General features: G+C 47.3%; 1 protein-coding gene across 1 annotated transcript in view; it reads right to left on the minus strand.

The window, feature by feature from the left end:
* Positions 1-8,215: 8,215 nt before the first annotated feature.
* The window catches only part of LOC119405345 (60S ribosomal protein L32), a 219,441-nt gene continuing 206,140 nt past the window's right edge, over positions 8,216-21,516 (minus strand). The window contains exon 4 of the mRNA XM_049419262.1: positions 8,216-8,395. Coding sequence (XP_049275219.1) covers positions 8,237-8,395 — 159 coding nt within the window. The 3' untranslated portion in view covers positions 8,216-8,236. The remainder of the gene's footprint in view (positions 8,396-21,516) is intronic.

The raw sequence follows: 21,516 nt of genomic DNA on the forward strand, positions 1-21,516 counted from the left end.
GCGACAGAAAAGACAGACTCGCTGAGCGCTTTCACAAACGCGCGCGGTAGCTCGCTCGAAGACGCTGAGCCCGGCGCGCATAATCACGAATACGAGCTAAGCTTGGCCGCAAACCGGGATATCTGGCCGAGCACATAACGAGGTAACGTTGCGATCAACCAGTGCTTCATCCGTCCGCTTCATGGCCTATCCCCGCAGTGGGTTGAGCCAAAGTACTGAGGAACCAACCAACCAATTCAAAACGCAAGCGCGATCGGTTGGCACCGCGGATGCATATGAGACACGTTCCTCTCGCACACTGCGTCGGCTCGTTTCACTCGCAAACGCTGCACGTAGCAGGACCGGGCACGACGCCGGCAGCGTTCCGAAAACCCCAGACGGCCGGGCAGCGAAGAAACGCAGCACACGCGAGACGCCTGCCCACCGATGCCGACGGCCGCAGAGTACGGGTGTTTTAGGCTTAACGCCGTCGACTCCGGCGACGAGGCGTCGATCGCGGCACGAGAGGCCACGGGACAGCGCGGCTGCTCGCGCCGGGGGCCCCGGAAACGACGCGAAAGGCGTCAAAAATGACAGCGTCCGCGCGAGAGTCCGTCGCCAGCCACGCACTCCTCTGACACGGCCATCTTACCGCGGCAGTCGTACTCGAGAGACTCGTCGCCCGGTCGAAAAAAAAAAAGAAAAGCGCCGCTCGGGCATCGGCGAGCCGAGCGATGCTATGGCCGTGCAGCCGAACGCGAGGCGGGCGACGGATGAAATAAAGAGAAGCCGTACGTACTTTGGGATTGATGTTGCTCATCGACGCTTTCCCGATCCGACATGATGCCCTTGCGAACTGCTGGCGCTCCCCCCCGGCTGCACACACACACACAAGCCTCGCCGTGGGCCTTATGAATAATTAAAGCCCCTCGGCCAATCGCAGGCCAAGGTAACGGTGTCCGGTCTGCTCTCGGTGTCGTCTGCTACCAGCCGCACAACGTGCCGACATTCAAAGCTCCACTTTCGGGCCGAGGGAAATAGAGCGCGAATGGGGCGACTTGCTCGCGCAACGAAAAGATCGAGAAGAGACGCGCTTGCTCGGAAAGCGAACCCGACAGGCGCCGACCACTTGCGCCGCGTAGGAAAGAGAATGTCGAACGCCGACAGCACGTGCGCACGCGATATCGAACGCGCTGTCAGCTGTTACTGGTTTCGTCACCTCGCGCCTACCGTGAGGAATGCGGCTCGCCAAAGTGGGAACGGCATCCTCAAGGCGCGTTTCGCAGCACCTATTAGCACGGTCTAACTGCTCTTCTCGCCTAGTTTCAGTTTGAACACGTTAGCAAATATGGCGCCGTCGTCTGCTACAAGTCTGTGAATGTATAGTGCAGCTTACGGATGTTAAAGAAAGTTCTAACGCCAATTCAGGATAGCTGGTAACGAGTGAACGGGCAAAGAGTGCGTTTGCTCGTTCGTTCGTTGCCTGTTAAAAACACATTGTTGTTTCGTTCACTTATTTTAGAGCAAAAATTCAGAGAGAATCAGTTAACTAGGAGTAGTACCAGGATTTCCTGTAGAAAGTAGGTCCTGCCAACATAAAAGCAAAGTTAGTTGCAGTGACGAAACCAGTGAACTGGCAGCAACTTAAAGAGCACATAAAAAAAAAAAAGAAAACCACATTTTTCAATTGTATGGATAAAATAGTGCTCTGTAGCAATGCGACACACTTCGAAGCCATTTAACTTTCGTGTTTCACTGTCTGTGTGTGCGTGTGTGTAATTACAGTGATTTAGACAAATTATCAGGCAGGATCACAGCAAAATGTTACACCGCTCATTCCCATCTGCCATCGTCCTTGTCAGTTGCAGTTCGTACGATAATCGATATATAATATACAGTACCGACCTGCCCAAACTGCCATCCTCGTACGATTCCCTCTCCAACTTCCAAATGTTCGAGGGTGTTCGCTGGGCACAGCTTCATAAATATGCCACTAGGGGAGCCACTGTTTACCAAGCGTGAGATCTTGACATTCACTCACTTGTTCGAAGGCGTGTCTTCTGCGTCCATTCCAGTGGTCGGCAAAACAAGTGGAGCTCACTCAGACTCACTCCAGAAATATATTTTGCACTTAGGACTCACTCGGACCCAGACTCACCGAATTTATCTGCAAATGGCGTCACTCGACTCAGGCTCACTAGAATTTTTCTCGACCAGACTCGCTTGGACTAAAACTCACCAAAATATTACTCGCCCCGACTCACTCAGCCTCACAGTCTGATCTGAGTCTGAGTGAGTCGACGCATGAGTGAGTTTGCCGACCTATCGTCCATTCTAACTGAGCTGAATTTGAAACATGCTCGATGTCATCAAAAAGTTGAGCTTCGATTGCTGTCGGTCCATTCAGTTATAATAATTGTACAACGCATCTGTTTACCAACTAAACAGACACGTATTTAGCACCATCCATTTGTCACCTCTTGGCCTATGTCAGGGCACGCCGTGCAAACTCTCAAAATTGCTCAACACTGCGCACCACATAACAAAAGCGTATGGGACACGAGATTTGCACAAAAGATTATTTCCCATTCCAGCCCAGGAACAAAGCCTCAAAACCAAAAGCTTCAGCCTGTAGCAGTTTCAACGACCTATGGTTATTGATCAAACAAGAAGCGACATGCTTAACTGAGCAGAAATTCACATTTGCCGTGGAGCCCATGCCCCGTAAACATCCGTTGCCAGGTGTAGACTGCTTTTTGCTACCGTATGTAAAACTTTTGAGAGCCCCCAAAGTAAGTAGGTCTGCTGGTCGCGTTAAAGCCCCGACAATTACACTGCCACAACAGATGCAGCTGCTGCAACGACTGAAAATAAAACGGGCAGATACAGCGTTCGCACATTGAAATGCAACAATTTAGGGCCAAGTAATGTGCGTACTTTTCCTTTCCACCGTGTTCCATTCATGTCGTGTAGGCATAATTTAGGCTCAGGCATTTACCAGAACAAACATCGCCTTTAGCGGCTAGATTCATAGCAGCACGAGGCAGTTATCTCAAGAAATTGCACATATCAGTTGTCATGCTGAAAGTTTTGATGTCACGTTTCCCCTCGTGAGCATACACACCGGACAAGCACCATATTTGCTCATCTCATTTCCTTCCCATTTTTGTCGCTTGCTTTTAGAACAGGAACTCCAAGTGAGAAGCGTCAAAAGTTCAGCACCGAACCCAAATCTCTACAATGCAGATGTAGACTCTCACGCTTGCCTCACAAGGAAGGCACCAGATGATCACAGTTTCCGGAGCCCTCCGCTACGGCGTCCCTCATAATCATATTGTGATTTTGGGACGTAAAACCCCAACAATTGTGATCGCAAGGAAGGCCTAGAAGCGAGCACTCAGGCTTTCACACAGCACAGCTCCTTTCGGATGTTGAGAGCCGAGCCGGGATCACACAACGCCATGCGGGAAAGACCGAAAACACAACTGATAGGCCAATTAGGATGGCTAAGGCACATCTGGGCAACATGCATTGTGCCAAGACGTGCAGGCTATGCTGTGCAAGATTGAAGAACCTCGTAGAGTTCAAGATCGCATTCGAGGGTTTCTATGCATACGGCCAATATCCAGGAACGTTCACCCAACCTTTCACTGTTGAAGACGAGCTATGGCGCCGATGCTAGCTAAAAGATACGAAACTAATCCCAGCATTCTAGACAAACAGGTATGTAAGAGCATAACCAATAACACGAGAGAACTCAGTGTGGAATCAATTTTTTAAACGAGAACGACAGAGGCAGCAGATGTTGCCATGGCATTAACAATCACGGCCTGACCACATCATTTATTTTAATTTATTTATTCATTAAAACCCTCAGGCACAAAGACATTAAAGATGGGAGTGCTTAGAGTAAACGATAGAAAAACATAAAAGCAGATAGAATGTTTTAGTACGGAGGCTTCTGATTATACAGTTTTAGCTTTACTTAATTAACAAAGACATACAACGTGATCCCAGAAGAGTGATAACAAAAAATACACTAAGGTTACTAAAATGTACGTTGTAGGAAATCAAGGCTTGGATAACAGAATGCAGTCAGATTACACACACTAAGTAAAGAAAAACGAAGGATCCAATTATAATATTTTAGATGAAGCTGCACGAAAGAAATGCTTATCATGATTTGATACGATATGTTCAGGAAGGTGGTTCCATTCCATGGATGACCGCAGAATAAATGAACGAAAGAAAGTTTTCGTGCGACACATTTCGAGGCCAACCTTGTAACAATAGACCCTTTTCATAATCCGCAAGTGCGCTTCTCTGCGCTGCATATTTGAACAACTAATGGCGGCACCTCTCTTGCTTAGAGTGGAGACGTGGTCCTAGTTGCACGTGCTGAGGCTTGTCTATTATGCGTATTTATGTCAAGAGAGCCGAGTCTACATTTTCCACGTCATAGCGTAAGCAAAATGCGCTTGAACACGCTGTTTGCAGTAAGTGACTAGCCGCCATTACTTGGGCAAACTGCATGGCAGGAAAGCTAGCTTTACAATTATGAAAAGGGTCTATGGTTGACTCGAGGCGATATGTATTGTGGCTGAGAAGCGAGTTCACTGCGGAGTGTATAGTTTGTGAAAAAGAACCAAACGTACGATTTTACGACGAGAAGATAGTGACATTAGTGAAAGATCGATATAATTAAGTCAGCTTTTATGGTGCAAGAGCAGCTGACGTTATGCTGCGCCAGCCACAAGGTGTTAGGTAATGAACAGTAGAAAATTATGCAGTTTTACAGCTTACTTACAAAGCCACATTCCTTTAAGAACGCGTTTCAGTCCATGAGGGCTGTGCAAGCTTACGCTTCACAGGAACAGTGGGGATGGAAAACCACCCAGCACATTGCATTCACAGCCATGCCAGTGTTCAGCTTGGTGGGGCCCACATAGCGCTGATGGTTTTCCTCAAAACCTTTTTCTTTGTTTTCATTCAATGTTTTTTATTCTCGCTGCACTTCGCTTAAACAAAAAGAAAAACACTTTCAGGCCTTAAATGAGGATAAGATTCCACGTCAATAAGTGCATCTGTTGCCGTAATCAATGAATCACATCAAACGGTTTGTCGTGTGTAGCCCAACTCCAATCTCAAAAAAATGCCAAACCTGCGCAGAACGTGCAGCACAGTCACAGTGAAAGCTGGAGGAGTGAGCTTCACATAGCCCCTTGTAAACTCTCTTGGAGTGACTACAGCAAGCACAATTGTAATGTACCCACTATGCTAGAAATCATCATAATTTTGCAATTTAGGGAAGTACCCACTATGTTATTATTCACAATTCTGTGGAGAAGTGAGGTACCTGCTACGTGTAAGACATTATGCACACTTTGTCGATACTGTAGCCGATGACAAATAATTGTGGCTGAGCCCTTTATAATGGGTGGGAAGCTTTAAACCATCCACACATTACGCAATTCGCATTGTGTGATGCCTGGTTGTTATTTTACTCTTCTACCACACTATATTACACCTCTTGACACGTTTGCTTGCCCGACATGACACCTGTAAGGGTCTTTTTGCGACGGAGTTTCATGCACTGACGTAGCTCTGTAGCAGAATACTCAACTGCTGCGCAGGGTGCCTGGGTTCAAATCCTGCTCAATCTTGTTTTTTCTTCCCGAGTGTGCAAGACAGCTGCTATGGACATCGGTGGCAAACAACTATGCCACCAAACTTGGCTGTTGTGATCTTACGACAGCTTTCACTGTAAAACATTCAGACCAGTGGCATTTGATGAGGTTGGCCTCCCCAGGAAATGTGACACCACCACAAGTGAAGCGTTATGGCTCACCTAGACATGAGCAGACGCTAATACAATCATAGTTTTATCAGCAAACTATCGGCGATGCTAACAGCTAGTGCAGGGTGCTGTAAACGCGCACTGAAATTAACAGCATCACACAGGGCATAACGGGCATAAATTACAGGTTAAGCTTTGAACCATTTTCTATGCTAATAGTAATCACCAAATTACTGCAAAATTAACTTTACGAGTTTGAAACCCTGGTTTATATACACTGCATTATCAACACGACTGCATAGCACAAATGAAACGAGTACAGAGGAGAGGGCAGAACACAGGCACAGACTTCCAACTAAGCTTTTTTTGTGAAAATGCCAGAAATATATACACAAGACATGAGCAAAACCTGCGCATATCAGAAACTGTGCGTTTTCCGATCGCATCAAGGCTAGATACTAAATTTCGTGAGAGCAATGGACGTCATGCCAATACAAAGGCCAACCAGCTGCTGTAAAACAAAATTTAGTATTAGACCACAACGCAGCGAGGGAATGTACGATGTGTGATGCCATGTAAAGGCTTTGCTCATTTCTGGTGAACATATTTCCGGCAGTTTTGCCAAAAACTCACTTGGGGCGACATACTAGAAGTGTATACACTTGCAAGATAACCGCTAAACACATTAATTATAAATTTGCGAAGTTGGGTAGTATCCACTATGCCATTATTCAACACACTGCACAGAAGCGAGGCACACGCTAAATATCTTTAAGGGTATTATGAGCAGTTTATGTTGTGGCTGACGACAATGAAGAATTATGGCCGAGCTCTTTGCAGTGGGTTTGAAGTTTTAAATGAACACTGGTTATGCAATTTGCATTGTGTGACACCTGGCTGTTATTTTACTCTTCTACCAAGCTACATTGCCTATGTGATCGCAATTCCTTGCCTAACGTGACGCCCGTATAGGGTCTTTTTGGGAAAACGCTTTCAAGCACGAGCATGGCTGTGGTAGAACACTCAAATGCCACGCTGAGGGCCTGCATTCAAAGCCCATCCAATCATGGATAACTTTTTCTCATTTCACGCGACAGAGGTTACAGGCACCGGCGGTAGAGCAGTTGTCTCATAACGGCTTTCACTGTAATAAAGATTCGTTGAAGTCAGCGGCTGTTTTGTCCATCCTGTCCCTGCTCCATTTCCACTGCACAGTAGCATCACTACTGAATCGCAAGCTTGCCCAAGTTGCCACTTTATGGAGGCTGGAGCACTCACAGCTCCAGTCTCAGAGTACACTCAAGCCGTTGCTTACCTGCAACTGTTGAAACAAGCTCCGATGATATGGGGCGTTTTATGGCGCAAGGGCCATTTGATGGCCAAAGAGGGCCAGGTCATGGGACAAGAGATGTGAACAATGATTGCGGTAAGTGGCTGTACAAGGGCCTTAAAATTCCACGCGCTAAAGGCGGGTGAAAGTTGAAACAAGTCCTCACTTCCCTCTCTAACTCACCTGGAACGTTGGTTTATTTTCCAAAATTGCTCGACCATGCTGGCGTCCATGGTTTAATGAGACAAGTCAGCATAGAAACCTTGTGGTTGCTTATTGCGGAGGAACTAGTACGGAGCGTCACATGACAATCTAGGCTTCTAGTAAAATAGATATAAGGGAGAAATTGGCCCTGGTCATGTGACAGGCAAGCACTACCATTGGTCGGCTCGTTTTGGTTGCGTCTGCGGTGGAGGCCCAATCCCACCCAGGAGGCACCGCCCACTTGTCGGAAGAGGCGACATCGGAGGTTGGCTTGCCAAAGCTAGTGGAATCACGTGACACTCCCTGCTGGTTTTTTTCTTCCTACATTAAGCCACTACACCTACACATTGCTAGTGGACTGACTGGCTTGGACGTGTTCCCACACAAGGCACAGATTTTTATCACCTTTATCTTTGCATTAGACTAAACTAAAAATAGTGATATGCATGCTAATGTCCCACAAAAGCTCCACTGTGATACACGCAAGGCAATGGAGGTTATTCCAAAGCTGTGCACTGGTTTCAAGCAGACCCCAACTTCTGGGATCTCGACGTGAACTGGTACACAATGTTGTACGTGTTCCATAACAAATGTTCATCCCTGCCACGTGCGATGGGTTGAGGCCTGCGTAAAACGTCACGGGTGGGGGTCATGTGCAAGCTTCAACCAAGTGTGCAGCAAGAGGAACATTTGAACAAGGTCGAGTCACTGGCGTGGGAACTCCCAAGGTGGCGACACAAAGTTTTGTCGGTTCTCGTCCTTTCAGACTTTCCTCTCCTCGCAATAGTGGCACCTTTGGTTCTCCATTTGCCAAAACAGTTTAAACAGTATTTGCCAAAATACAGTTTTAATAATTTTATCCCCTGAAGTAGGCACACTCTGCAAGAAAAAGGGGGAGCAGCGAATTGGCGGGAATGAAAATGTGTTTATTCGTTCTCTTCGGAGCGGAGCCTTGCGTTGGCGTTTGTCACTCTGATGGAGAGCTGCTGGGCCCGTTCGACGAGCGACTTGCGCTTCTTGGACGACACGCCGTGCGCAATCTCTGCACAGTACCGCCTGTTCATCATCATCAGCATCTCGAGTTCCTGGGTTAAAAAAAAAAAGAAAATTGCAAAGACTGTGCATCAGAATCTGTCGAGCACTTACAAGGGCAACTTCTCAGAACACACTGTCGTGAGAATCAGCACGGCTATCTGAACATGCAGGCATTGACGATAACCATCTCAAAGAGTAATGACAGAATCTGGGATCCTTAACTAATGCTTAGACGACTTCAGACTAAAGCTTAATCCACAGATTAATCTTTATAAGCCACTTAAACTGACTGTCATTAAAGGGCCCCAAACCACCCAGCGGACGAAATTTAGTTCAGGTGAGGAAGTTGTGCTCGAGTGTACAACGAACACGTAGCCGTGAGAATTTTTCGAAACGGTGCCGTAGTAGCGGAGTTACACGCGTCTGATGATCGAAACGAGACGATCGCTTCTTTCCCTCTTTCCTACGCTACCCTCTTCCAAAACCGCTTTTGCCCTCCTCGCTGAGTCAGCTGAGTGCCCCTCCTCATGTCGCGTGGCATACGTCACCGCTGATGCGCTGTTCGAGACAGCGTCTACTTCCGGTTGCCGCGAGTCCGGCGACTAGTCTTCGGCAGCGAAGTGGCACCCACAAACGCGTACAACACTGTTGCGCTTTGATTTTGCCGCAACTCCGATGCGCTCAAGCCAGGCATTTCGCAAGGCAACATCGCTAGGTAACAGGTGTCGCGTCTTTTCATTTATCCAGTCGGCACTTTTGCAGCCAAGCACCTCACACGGAGCTCATCAAACCGCAAGGCGTGGATGTGTAATTACGCTAGCGACTTGGCGGTTGCTTTACGGGCCGCAGATGTCGATTCGCAAGCGGCAACACGACCAAGAACAGCAAGGTGCACGCGAACAGCTGTTTGCAGAGTAACCGGAAGTTGTCTGTTGTCGTTCGGCCAATCGCAAGCATCGAAAGTGGTAACGTCATTGAGTTTCACTGGTGATGTCACGCATGTCAGTGGCGGGAATGGCGGGGACCGGAAAGGAGAAGCTATTGCTTTTTCGAAATTGTGGCGCGTCCACGACCTGTAGCGCTGCGGCGTGCGGCATCGTTGATCGCGACGGCATTCTGCACGCGATGCGCTTGTTTACTTGAAATGTTTGGGAAAATGTCGGAGGGGGTTTAGGGGCCCCTTAACTAATACCGCTGTCACATGGTCAACGTTAATCGCAATCAGGACTGATCCGGATTACCGTATTTACTCGATTCTATCGCGCCCTCGATTGTAACGCGCACCTGTTTTCCGCGACCAAAAGAAAAAAAAAAAAAAACGTACAACATAGATTCTAACGCGCACCCATTTTTCGTGAGAGAAATGAACAAAAGTACGTAGGAGTCCACCTTCGCACATTCAGAGGAACAGGTATTTGGGTTTTAAAGAACTAAAGTTTCAAGAAAAGAAAACACAAAGTCAAACGGCGGAACTTGCTGCTGAAACTGTCACCACTACAGCGGCGATACGAGTCGCGTAATGGATCAGTCTCCGTCGCTGTCGGACAACTCCTTCTCGCTGTAAACGCTCTTCGAGTTCGGCAAACCGGCCCTGCTTTTGTCCACAGAAACCTTTTCGTGAAGCTTTGCTGTAAAACAATCTTCTGCTTCTGTTAGCACCAGTCTCGCATGCACGTTTCGGCAACTCCAAACGACCGCGGTGAGGCCCGATTTCCGTCAGTCTCTGCACATGAAATAACTTTTCTTTGAAATGTGACATCGTGGTGCACTCGAGTATTTGGAGTGGGCACTTCCATGCCGCCGATGCGAATGCAGAACGAGATGACAAACTCCTCAGCAAATGTACGAACTGAAACAATGACAGAAATGGCCGAGGCGCGTAGGAGGCGGCCATTTTGAAATGCCGATGGCAGTACGATGACAGTTTTTTCGGTACTCGATTTTAACGCGTATGCAATTTTACGACTCGTTTTGTCGAAAAAAAGGTGCGCGTTAGATTCGAGTAAATACGGTAGGCTCGATCCGGATCAGGCGCTGCTACATGGTCACTTTTAATCGCGATCTGGCAGCCAGATCACGATTTGAGTGACATCTGCGCTAAATTTGATCCGGATTAGGTTGGACAATGTAGCAGCGACGACTGTTCACCACAATCAAGAAATCCGATCCGGACTGGCACTAATCGCTATCAAATGTGCCTGTGTGACACTAGTATTAGATGTACTTTCATAGACCCTGAACTCATTTTAAGTATTTTGGACACCCTGCAATTTACTTCATTCGCTTGAGTATCACGTTTCCCTTTGCACAGTTTCTTTGACGCCACCACCAAAATTTTTGTCTTGTGTGACATACAAGGCTAGGCTTAAACTTGTGTTGCCCCAAAGCAAGATCCCTAGCAGACATTCCCAGCCCCATAAGTAGGAACGTTTAAACCCTAATTAGTTGTGATTTAGTAGTCAGAAACATGTGGCCCAATTTGCGTGCCTTCGCACTGCTGGTGTCTGAACTGCAGAATGACTGAAAATTAGGCGCAGTTTTGTATGCACTTCCAATTTACGATTTCCCCTTTGAACACAAGTGACCACATGAGACACAGTTGCATTTGTTTAAATTCTTGCTCACATGGAGTGCACAAGGAGCAACAAATCTAGATCAGACTGACCTGCAACAGACGCCCATTTCTATAAACATCTTTAACAACACATGCTTTTGCACTTTGGTCCACCTCCAAAATTAGGTATTTAACGAGCTTGCTCAAAATACGGTATGTTGTGTTACCAAAAGAGGGTGGCACAAATACAACCACAACGTCGTATGTATATGCAATTTCTTTTTCTTTGCAGTTCAAAGCATTTACCACATTTACACAAACAATTTTCGATGCAGTTCCTTGAAACATGCGCCACCTGACACTCCACAAACTAGTGAACGACCTCCTGAAAGCACTTTGCAAGTTGGCTTTCCTGCAAAAACATTTTCCGCACGAAACCTCTCGTTCCCAGACTGCTTTTCTCGCTCTAAACATTTTCACCCCTCCATATTCGAGCGACGGTGTGTGAGCGCCAAAAAGTTTTAAAAAATTACTGCATAAATGTCACACCTCACTGTAAGCTCCCTAGTGTGCACCGAGAAAGGAAGAAACAAGACAAGGGAGCGTTGAATGGAAAAACTAGCCTGTTCTGTCGAGTTATGTCGAAAACATACTTGCTCGCACATGTGCAGCAACTATTTTGTAAAGCGTCAATTCAGTATGACAACTTGACAACTTCAGCAGACTTTGCACACATGCATGCAACCAGCAGTGCAAGAGATGTCCCATGTAAGGCGTTGTCAAATTGGGCCACTGATGGCACCAATGATTCTTGCCCGATGGAGATAATGTCTCGAGCAACCATTAGCACCAGTGGCGCAGGAGAGGGCGACACACTGGTGACTCTTGGCTCGGCTAAGAGTCAAAACGGTGGCTTTCAAACATGGCACAAGCCGATTGCATCACAACTTGGCACATTTTCTAAAGAGCTCTTGTGCTGCCACCATCCACAGATGAACCCACCAGACAAAGATCACATCCTTCTTCAAATAAGTGTGAACCTCTTTGTAAAACAAACTTTGTTCCTTTGTAATTTTGTGCCATTGTGTTCCGGTCTATGTAGTCTGAAGTCCCAGAAGGAGGCAGGTAAGGATTACCTTTTTTTTTATAGTGGGTTTGAAGCCTAGAAAAGTACATTTTGTATCTAGAAATCTTGCACAAGCCAGAATGCCTACCTGTTAGAGGCAATTTTTATCTAACATTACAACATATAACATATAACAAATATAACAAACTTCGATATAACAAACTAATTGATGATCCCGATGCTACTTCGTAATATCGAGGTTCGACTACAGTCGACGTCCGATTTCCCGGACCCTCAAGGGACCGCGAAAACGTCCGGAAAATCGGGCAGTCCGGAAAAACGAATGCACGTGAAAACGCACCTTTTTGGTAGGTATTTTTCGCTGACGGAGAGGGTCACGGCCGGAGTACAAAAAAAAATTCCCATTGCAATTCAGCCAATGCATCGTTTAGGTGGCTCTGAAAAGAGCTGTTTACACACACAAAAAAAGACGACGTGGCCGGCGCTACCTCATAGGTCAGCACATGGGCGCAAAGAAGTCGCTTATTTCCTTTTGCACGGCGTTCCGCTTGCCCGCGATCATGTCTGCCTCAATTTCAGTCAACGTCATGTTGCCACTGTACACCGATGACAGTGTCATCAGTGCTCGCGTCAACTCTGAGCTCGATGGCTGTGTAGGAGCTGGCTCTTCGTTCTCGGTGTCGTCGGAATCTTCCGTAACTTGACGAATGATTTCGTCATTGGTCAACTCCGCACATAGCTCGAGGTCTATGTCAGCGTCGGCGAAGCCCTCAAAGGTTATCCCGGCTGGAATCGACACGCCGGCAGCGCGCAGATCGTCGAAGGCAACGTCTGCGGATGGCAGTTCGTCACACTCTCTGTCCACTTAGGGCGAGACGGCCGTCTCGGCGTCGAATCTGAAGCTCGCGTGGTGAAAACAGTTCGGCAGTCTCTTGCATAACCGCCTTCCACGATTCCGCTAGCATGCCGACGGCAGACGTGAGGTCAACAGCTCGACGCTTGACGAAAAGCGCAGCACGAAACAGCTAGGAACTCGGTGGATGCTGAAGGTCGGGAAACGTGATCACTGAAGATAGCGCGCAGCAGTAAACGATCAACCGCAGACACGACCGCAGAGCTGGGAGAGCTGACAAAACAACACGTGAACGAACACAGTGAGGTTTGGCTTGGGTAAGCTACGGCTGGCAACGGATTGACACGTGCGGTTTCGAGATTACGGCAGCCGCGGCGCGGCGGTGCTGCTGGCCACACCTGCGATACGAGTATGGTGGGTTCGAGGATATGAAAACAGCCAAAATGGCAGCGTCGGTGGTGACGTTGGGTCGGCGGTTAACAGTAAAAAGTCCGAGAAATTGGATGGTGAAGGCTATAAGCGTCCGGAATTTCGGACTTTTTAATACATTGACTCTATGGGGAACTTGACTGTGCCACAGATGAGTCCGGGAAATCGGGCATGTCCGGAATTTCGGGCGTCCGGGAAATCTGACGTCGACTGTATACACTCAAACCTTGATACAGTAAAAGCTCGTTAATTCGGATTTCACGGGACCGGAAAAAATGTCCGAATTAACCGAATGCCGAATTAACGAATAAACAGGAAAAACAACATTAAAATCAAGTTGCAGAGGCATACCTTTATTTGCTGAAGTATTTTGTGATGGTCGTCTGCGTTTTCGCGCAGATTCCGGCTGACATTACAATTTTTCTTAACTCTTCCAAACGGCCAACAGCACGCAAACTGTTGCAAGTGCTCAGGCAAACGTCCTCTAATATCAAAAGCGCCTCCGAGACTTCCCGTGAGGTGTGACGATGAGGTCACGACATCATTAATAATTTCTTGATCGGGCAGGAGACCAGTCGTGGCGACAAAATCATCAATCGCGATGTAGTCCTGAAGGGTCATATTGTGGGAAGGACAGCATCGAAGGTCGGACAGTCATCATCGGTGGACTCGGCTGATAACTCGTCGATGCCATCGTCAGCTACTGCCGCATGCTCGGGCCTCACATGTAAACACGGTCACAACGGGGAAAAATAGTAGAACTCCGCAAGAAGAGACGGTGCCGACACAACACAAGGGAAAATGGCGTCGGAGGCGCATTGGAGCGAAGAAAGAAGACGCCGACGTTCGGTGACACTGCGATCGCCCCCACTAGTTGATGACGATGGCGATGTCACTCAGGTTTCGGTTTCGCTCCAGTGGTGCCAGCGATGCTTTACCACACTTGTGTAGCGGCAGCCGTCAGCATTTGTCCGAATTAAGCGGTGCGGAGCCCAATTCTGACGAATTAACGAAGGTTTGCTCCCGTAGATTAACATGCACTTTGGCCGGGACCAATAGAGCCGTCCGAATTATCCGAATTAACGAGCTTTTACTGTATAACGAATGCAGATATAACGAATTATCAGTTATAATGAAATAAATCAGGAATAGCCTTGGTTAATACATACAGTGGTTCGAATATATGCTTATAGCGAATTTTCGGATATAGCGAAGATATTTTCGAGTCAAATACGACTGTTAACAATGAGGTTTAAGGGAGGACGCGGCTTTCGTATTGCGAAAAATGGCAAAAAAATTGATTTTCCGAAAATCAAATTTTCAGTTTCTGGAACCCTTTTTCTATCTGATTCCAAAATATTTAAACTGAAAACCACCCAGAAGTGCTTCGAAAAATTTGTTTTGCCCTCCGAGGTGGCGAAAATTATTGTGGAAATAGCAGAAATAGCAGAAAAACAGCGATTTTCAAAAAATTGTAGCTCCGCGATGACGCGACCGCGAACCAACTTTTTGGGCTTGTCGGAAAGGGCATTTCTCCGTGTTCAAATTCCCCGCTTCAGCGGGCTCCTCCATTCAGAAAGAAGCGCACAAAAAGCAAACACTTGAGAGTCGTTCCGAGGCCTCCGATTGGCCGCGTCCGCCATGTTGCCCCAGCTCGCCTCGCCATTGGTCCGATGCTCGCTCCGGGAGATCGTCGTCTGCGTGTCGCGAGTTCACGGCTGTCGAGAATCGCGCTACTTCGTGACACGTTCGCAATAGTTCTGTGTTCACGGCTCGACGATCACTTAAGATATAATTACGCTTTAGTTTGGAGCTGCAAGAGGAAGTTCGATCTGATTACGATGGTGCGCCGCGCTCCTTGCGAACATCGCAAACGCGCGTCTCGGACCGACTCTAGCGTTGACTTCAGCGTCGGATTCGCGGTTAGATGTTCTGTATCAGCACTTCTGACATCGTGACGAAGGCGATCGCGGGACGACTCTGTACTCACGACCACGCATTACGCACTTTGAAGCAACGGGCACCACGGCCTGCGCACCTACTGCTCGTAGTCGTCACTAGGCCTAACTCCGCTCACGGCGCCGTTTGGCGAGACGAACCTCGAACTTTGCGGGCAACAACAACGCGCTAGCGTGCTCGCGGCTATGTGCTTCTTCGCAAGCGAAGAAGCACATCGCTCGCCGGCACTTCGGAACCGCGGATGGGCATTTTACGCATCGGCAGTGAACTCGACAGCCAAGCTCGATCGTCAGACCCCACGGCCACGGACTGCTCGGAGCAGCGGTAGCAATTTCGCGCGTCGGCACCCGAAAATGCGATACAAAGTATACTGCGCGCAGATTTTTCGTCATCGTAGCTTTGCATTCGCGCATCGTTACCGAACGCCGCCACCAAGCACATCACGTGCCGGCTCCACGGACCCCGCGGCCGAGCACTTCGCGGTCAGAGTGCTATCAATAAGCACTAGTGATGTAATTTAGACGTGCTTGGAGCCGTGCTTGATATCGCCGCAGGCGTTTATGAATGTTCTGAAACAATGAAAGCCTCGTAGACTAGCGTTGCCGCGGTCGGCCGAATGATAATACGTTTCATACGCGAGAGCGGGAAAAGACCGTGTAGGAAGCAGGGGGACGAATTTTTATCTGCCCGACTCGCGTCATTGAATAAACTGCTCAAAAATCCCTGTGCCACTAATGTCTTGGCCATAACTGTTTGCTATTTGGAACGAAGGCATCGGCTATCATGGTGTGAGCCATTTTCTCTCACAACAAACCTTTCTCTTTATAAAAATTATTCTATGATTAATTGTAATCAATAAGCAAGACTTAATTATGCTAATGACAGCATAAATACAAGAAATATGTGTAATTATTTCAGTATATGGCCTTATTAGATTGCAATATCTTCTTTTCTGTCTTGTCTGTCACACCACTCCTTCATACAGAGAACTTGGTTTGAAATCCATACTGGTTTTTTTTAGATAAAAAAAAAAAGGAGGTTATGAAAAAAGAACAAAGGCACACTGCAGAAAGGCCACATGTCCAAGAAGTGACACATCATAAAATAAAAAACGAAAGATCACTATCTTTAGGTGTTTTAGAGAAGGCCAAACTTTAAACGCCGTTTTCTCAATACTGTTTTTTTGGCATCTTGCTCAGCTTGTGGAGCAGATATCTTGGCAACTACTACACAGATTTTGATTCCGTTTTTTCTTTTTCAATCCTTGAAGTCTTGTCGACAGGATGACATTATTCTTTACCTTGCTTAGGGCCTAGTTTTTTTTGTAAGTGATAATTAGTGCGTGAGAAGTTCTGATGCAATACATGAAGCTGATGTGGATGTTATTTGTAAAAAAACTAAAAGCAATAGACAATTTTTAATAATGTCATCCTGTGTAGAGCTCTTTTGAGTAAAGATCAAAACCACTTGGACCTTCCTGGCATGTTTTGTTACAATGCTAGGCTTTTCACCAGCAGACTATGTCATCAGATCATGTAACATAGTGTAATTTGAAAACTACTCGAGATATCGCAATGAAACTTTATATATAGCTATTCGAGGCACTCTTCAGTATGCCTGCCAAATTTCATTACTCTAGGTCAACAAACAAAAAAGTTTTTCGATCGCCACCTCCCCCCTTAAGTGCACTGCGCAAATGATACATTTGACTGCGGCTTCTGACAGCTTTGTTGCTTCACGTTTGTCACCCTTATATGTAAACTTCTAAGCTATCCCATAAATCACAAGCGCATCCTCTGCCAGAGACTGCAATGTGTTAAACTTGAAGCAGCTCTACTTCATTACAACCTAAAAAAAAAATGTCCGCTCCACTCACAAAACTGAGACGCGCCTGCCCTTTAGCTGTGAATGGCAGTCGCACTACAGTCGCCGACCGATAAATCGGACACTGATAATTCGGACATGCTCAGTAATTCGGACAGTCACGCGGCACCGCGGTTGATCCAATAGAAGTAATGTGTAAAGACGACCGATATTTCGGACAGCTGCGAGATCTACATTCGATAATCCGGACCCTGTCCGAGACTGTCGCACACGCCGAATCGCCAGCCATTATCTCCTCCGGCACACGTACGATACAAAGTATGGCCTCAGAGATCAAAACGAAAGCTAATTGGTGATCTATGAGGCTCTATTTCGATCGCTACTTTATGCCTCAGATTTGTGATCTGAAATGCCGATCTTGGAGGCACTGGTCAACTGTGGGAAATCCTGTCGACATCGCGAACATCCTACATTCCGGTTCCTGTATCCCCCCGCGTTGCGCTGCTATCGCCGCCATTCTGTCGAATGCGTCTGCGGTAAAGCGTTGTGCGCGCGCGTTCATTTTTAACTTGAGACTTGCTTTATTTTACGCTCTGCTGTCTCAAAAGATCTGAGTTAAATGGCGCCAACGGTGCCCTCACAGACAGCGCCGAAGGCCGCGCAGACGACAATGAAACGTGGCAGATAGTCAACTGCCGATTTTCCGGACATGCTCGAAAATTCGGACGCTTTCGCTGCACCGTCACCAGCCCCATAGACGTCAATGGTCAAGAACGTCAGAAATTTCGGACGCTAAAACTCTTCGGCGACCGATTTTTCGGACTTTCTGCCCAAATTGCAGGTCCGAAAGGCAATAATTGAAGCCCCCACCTCTGCCGCGTCTATCATCTCGTAGGTTCGAACCAGCGCTTTCGCGAGTCGAACCGTTTGCGACAGTAGCAGAGTCCGAAAGTCAGCTTTGTCGCGATGCAGACGTGTTATGGGGTGAAGCGGACCGGAAATTCAAAGGGGCCGCTATCGGCGCCGTGCGGCGATGTCTTACAGATAAGCAGTGGAAATGCATGGAGGCGTGATGGCGGCAGGTGGCAAACGCGCCAGTACGGCTCAATTGCTAACAAGCCTTACGACAAGCATCTTCAGTCAACTGCTCGATAGTGCATGTGGCCTGGTGCAGTTGCATGCGTAGTGCACGCATTTAATAGGCGAGAACCCAAACGCGCCGCGCAGATGCGTTGCCTTCACGAACGAAACCAGCTCGCCATCGTACAGCGATCACATTACACTGGCGGAGATACAGGCGGACTTGGTTGCACGTAAGCGGAAGTACGGGCAGCAACGCATTGACAACGTTTTTCGGCCACTGGGACCCTGAAGTGTCAATAAAAGTATTTTTTTTTTTCTGACGCATTCATTTTTTCGGACATTCGATAATTCGGACTTATTTACGTTCCCCGTCGAGTCCGAATTATCGGTCGTCGACTGTATCTGGTTTCCGCTCGAACCCTAAGTACGTTTTCTGGCTAATGTAAACCCTACGCATAGTAAGAGTTAAAGTGACACTAAAGAGAAACAATGAATTGGTTTAGATTGATAAAGTGGGCTCGGAGAACTCTTGTGTAGTTTATTTCACCACCATAGGTTTATTATTAGAGGAGAAAACCAAGTTCAAAGTATCATTTTTAAATTTCGCGCCGAGCTTTGTAATTCCATGACGTAAAAGATTTCAAAGAGCATTTAACGTATTTTGGCGCCACTGGCTCGACGAAATTTCCATAAACTTGTCATGTCAAGTCTCTGGCACCCTTCAGAGGACAATGTACTTTGATTTAACCGATTAGGAACTACGTAGGCCCAAGCAGGCGCCGTCAAAAATATGTGACGTGACGGCAAATGGTGTGAGAACTCCAAGGTGGCGTCGCCACCTGTATTTTGTTTTTGCGCGTTTTCTCGCTTATTAACGGGATACTGAACAAAATTTTCGCCGCCGAGATAAATGACTCAATTGAAAGATTGGGTGCTGAAATTTGTTGAAACAACCTTCATTTCAGCCAGAGACTAGCAGAAAATAATGAATTTAATGCATTTTTCGCGAATTGGCGCGTCTAGCGGCCGCGCCGCGAACTAGAGAGGAAGTGACGCGAAACTCCGCGGATAGTGACTCGCCAACCGTGCTCGCAGCAAAATCGCTTACCAATCGACATCGCAAGCCGCCACCCGCTGCCGCGGGTCTCTCTCAAAACGTGTTTTCACGGTCGGGAAGGTGTTGTCCGTGCGTGTTCTCAACCGGCAGCCAACGACGCCATTGCCGCGCTCTCGGCCGTATATTTGTTTTCTCAAGCGGAGCTTGCGCCCACGTCTACGAATTTGCCGTCTGCGTTGTGTGCTGCTACGTAATGTGAACGGTGAAGCACCTCACACAACGCAGAATGCCTCAACGCTGTTCTGCGCTAGGGTGTGCCCTGTCATACCTTTCCAACAGAGCCGAAGCTTCGAAGGATATGGATTCGCGCTGCGCGCCCATTGCAGCCAACGTGGGTGCCTTCAAAGCGTGACTTTTTGTGCTCCGAACACTTCGAGGATAGTGACTATGAGTTACTGTGTAAATTGCTGGTCGCGGCTGCCGACCCACGTTGGGCTACGGCGGCTCGTCTGGCTCGTCGTCCTTGCTGTCGCTTGACACAGCAGAACGGTCACGCGCACATGGTTGTATTTGGCGCATCCGTTTTGGAGGCCTGTCGAACTCGGAGTCGCAATGACCGCTCGTGGAACCACTGTCACTCGCACCTTGCATCTTTGCGCTCTCGCGACACGCTGGGTAGTTGTAGCGGTTTTTGAGGAATACAAGTAGTTATGTTAGGGGAAATGAAGATAAAAGCACCGACCCGTAACCGTTGACACCTCAACAGGTCGGCACAGGGATGGGGGTAGGGGAATAAAAAGCGCTAGTTTGTTTCCTATGTGGGGAAAAGAGGACAAGGCTCAGCGCCACACCAGCCACCCTCGGTTCTTGAGAGGAGAGGTGGAGAAAGGGAAGTGGCAGGGCAGGAGAGAGCGTGCCGGTTGCCCCCCTCTTGCAGGAGCACTCGACGTCACGTGCGCCAACAAGCGCAGTGGCATGTAGCCGCCGCGCTCTCACAATCCACTAAAAATACGGCCAACTGCTCGAAATTACGTGAAATAAACGCTGCGTACAGGAACAGTCGTGTCGTCCGAGTCGAATGTAAGTGTTTTCGTAGCTTTTTCAAATTTTTGTTCAGTATCCCTTTAAGCGTCTTCGTGCAGCAAGCATGGTGTTTTTGGTATCGTGGAAGACTACTTTACTAATGCGAGAAAAATCGTTTTGCTCTTTAGTGTCCCTTTAAGGGGGGACATGGGACCCGATAGTGAAATATATTAGTATTAGGCCTAGAGACATGATTTTTTCAGGGAATATTCAGCTTTGTACACTGATTAAAAATATGTAATTACATTTTCTTTACATCAATCCAAAAAAAAGTTACAACTGTTCTTATTTTATGAATTTGGGATGTGACTTGCATAAAAAGTAATGCATCAAAAGAGCTAAAATTGAACATGTATGTTGCTGAATATTCAAATAGTGCAAATATGCAATTTAATACTAGTATCTAAATTTTACCCAAAGTTATGAAGTTTTTATGTCGCAGTCTCTTAGCTCTGAATTTTCACTGGTGATTTCTGGAAAATTTCAAAATTTTACAATGTCCTTAAACATTTTATCAAGGTTTTCTTGCACACTCCAATTCCCTAGCATTCAAAAAAAAAAAAAAATCAAGAAAATCGAATCAGTATTAGCGACACAGTGCTCATCCCAAAATTCAAAACATGCAAAAATCTGTATTTGAGAAAAACGCAACTGAAAAAGTTGTGAAAATGAAAATTTCATGCATGAAAGCCACAGCACTTGTATTCACAATCACTCAGAAAGCCCCTGCGGAGTAGTCTGAAGCAGGCTTTTGCTTGTGCTTCTTCTTTGCGGCTGCCTGGAACGCCACTGAAGATGCACGTTTCCTCTCTGAGTTGACGGCACGGCGATAGTCTTTCTCAACCGCCCGCTGGTTACCTGTGCATGTTTGATCTAGCTGCAGTTCACGCAAAATAAGCGAACTAGATTCCTTGTTCCCTAAGTTGAAACGCATAACAGCATCTGCCACGGCAGTCTCAACGGCAAACAATGACGCGTTCTTGTCCTTCGGTGAGAGGCAGGAGCTTCTTGTCGGACAAGCGTTCATAAACAGGACGCAGTGCATTGCTCACAGCCTCTGGCAAATTGTACTTGCTTTTTGGGATGGGCTCATTCCTTGCCATGGCTGCATTATGCTTGCACCAAGACTCGGGGCCGTGTGGACAGAAGCTGTGGTTAAGATTTCTCGTCAGTGGATGTCACATGATAATATGTAGCCCACACAGCCTTGTGCATCTCATCCACATTCCCAGAATGGGATTT

The sequence above is a fragment of the Rhipicephalus sanguineus genome, chromosome 9, assembly GCF_013339695.2.
Source record: "Rhipicephalus sanguineus isolate Rsan-2018 chromosome 9, BIME_Rsan_1.4, whole genome shotgun sequence".
NCBI lineage: Eukaryota > Metazoa > Arthropoda > Arachnida > Ixodida > Ixodidae > Rhipicephalus > Rhipicephalus sanguineus.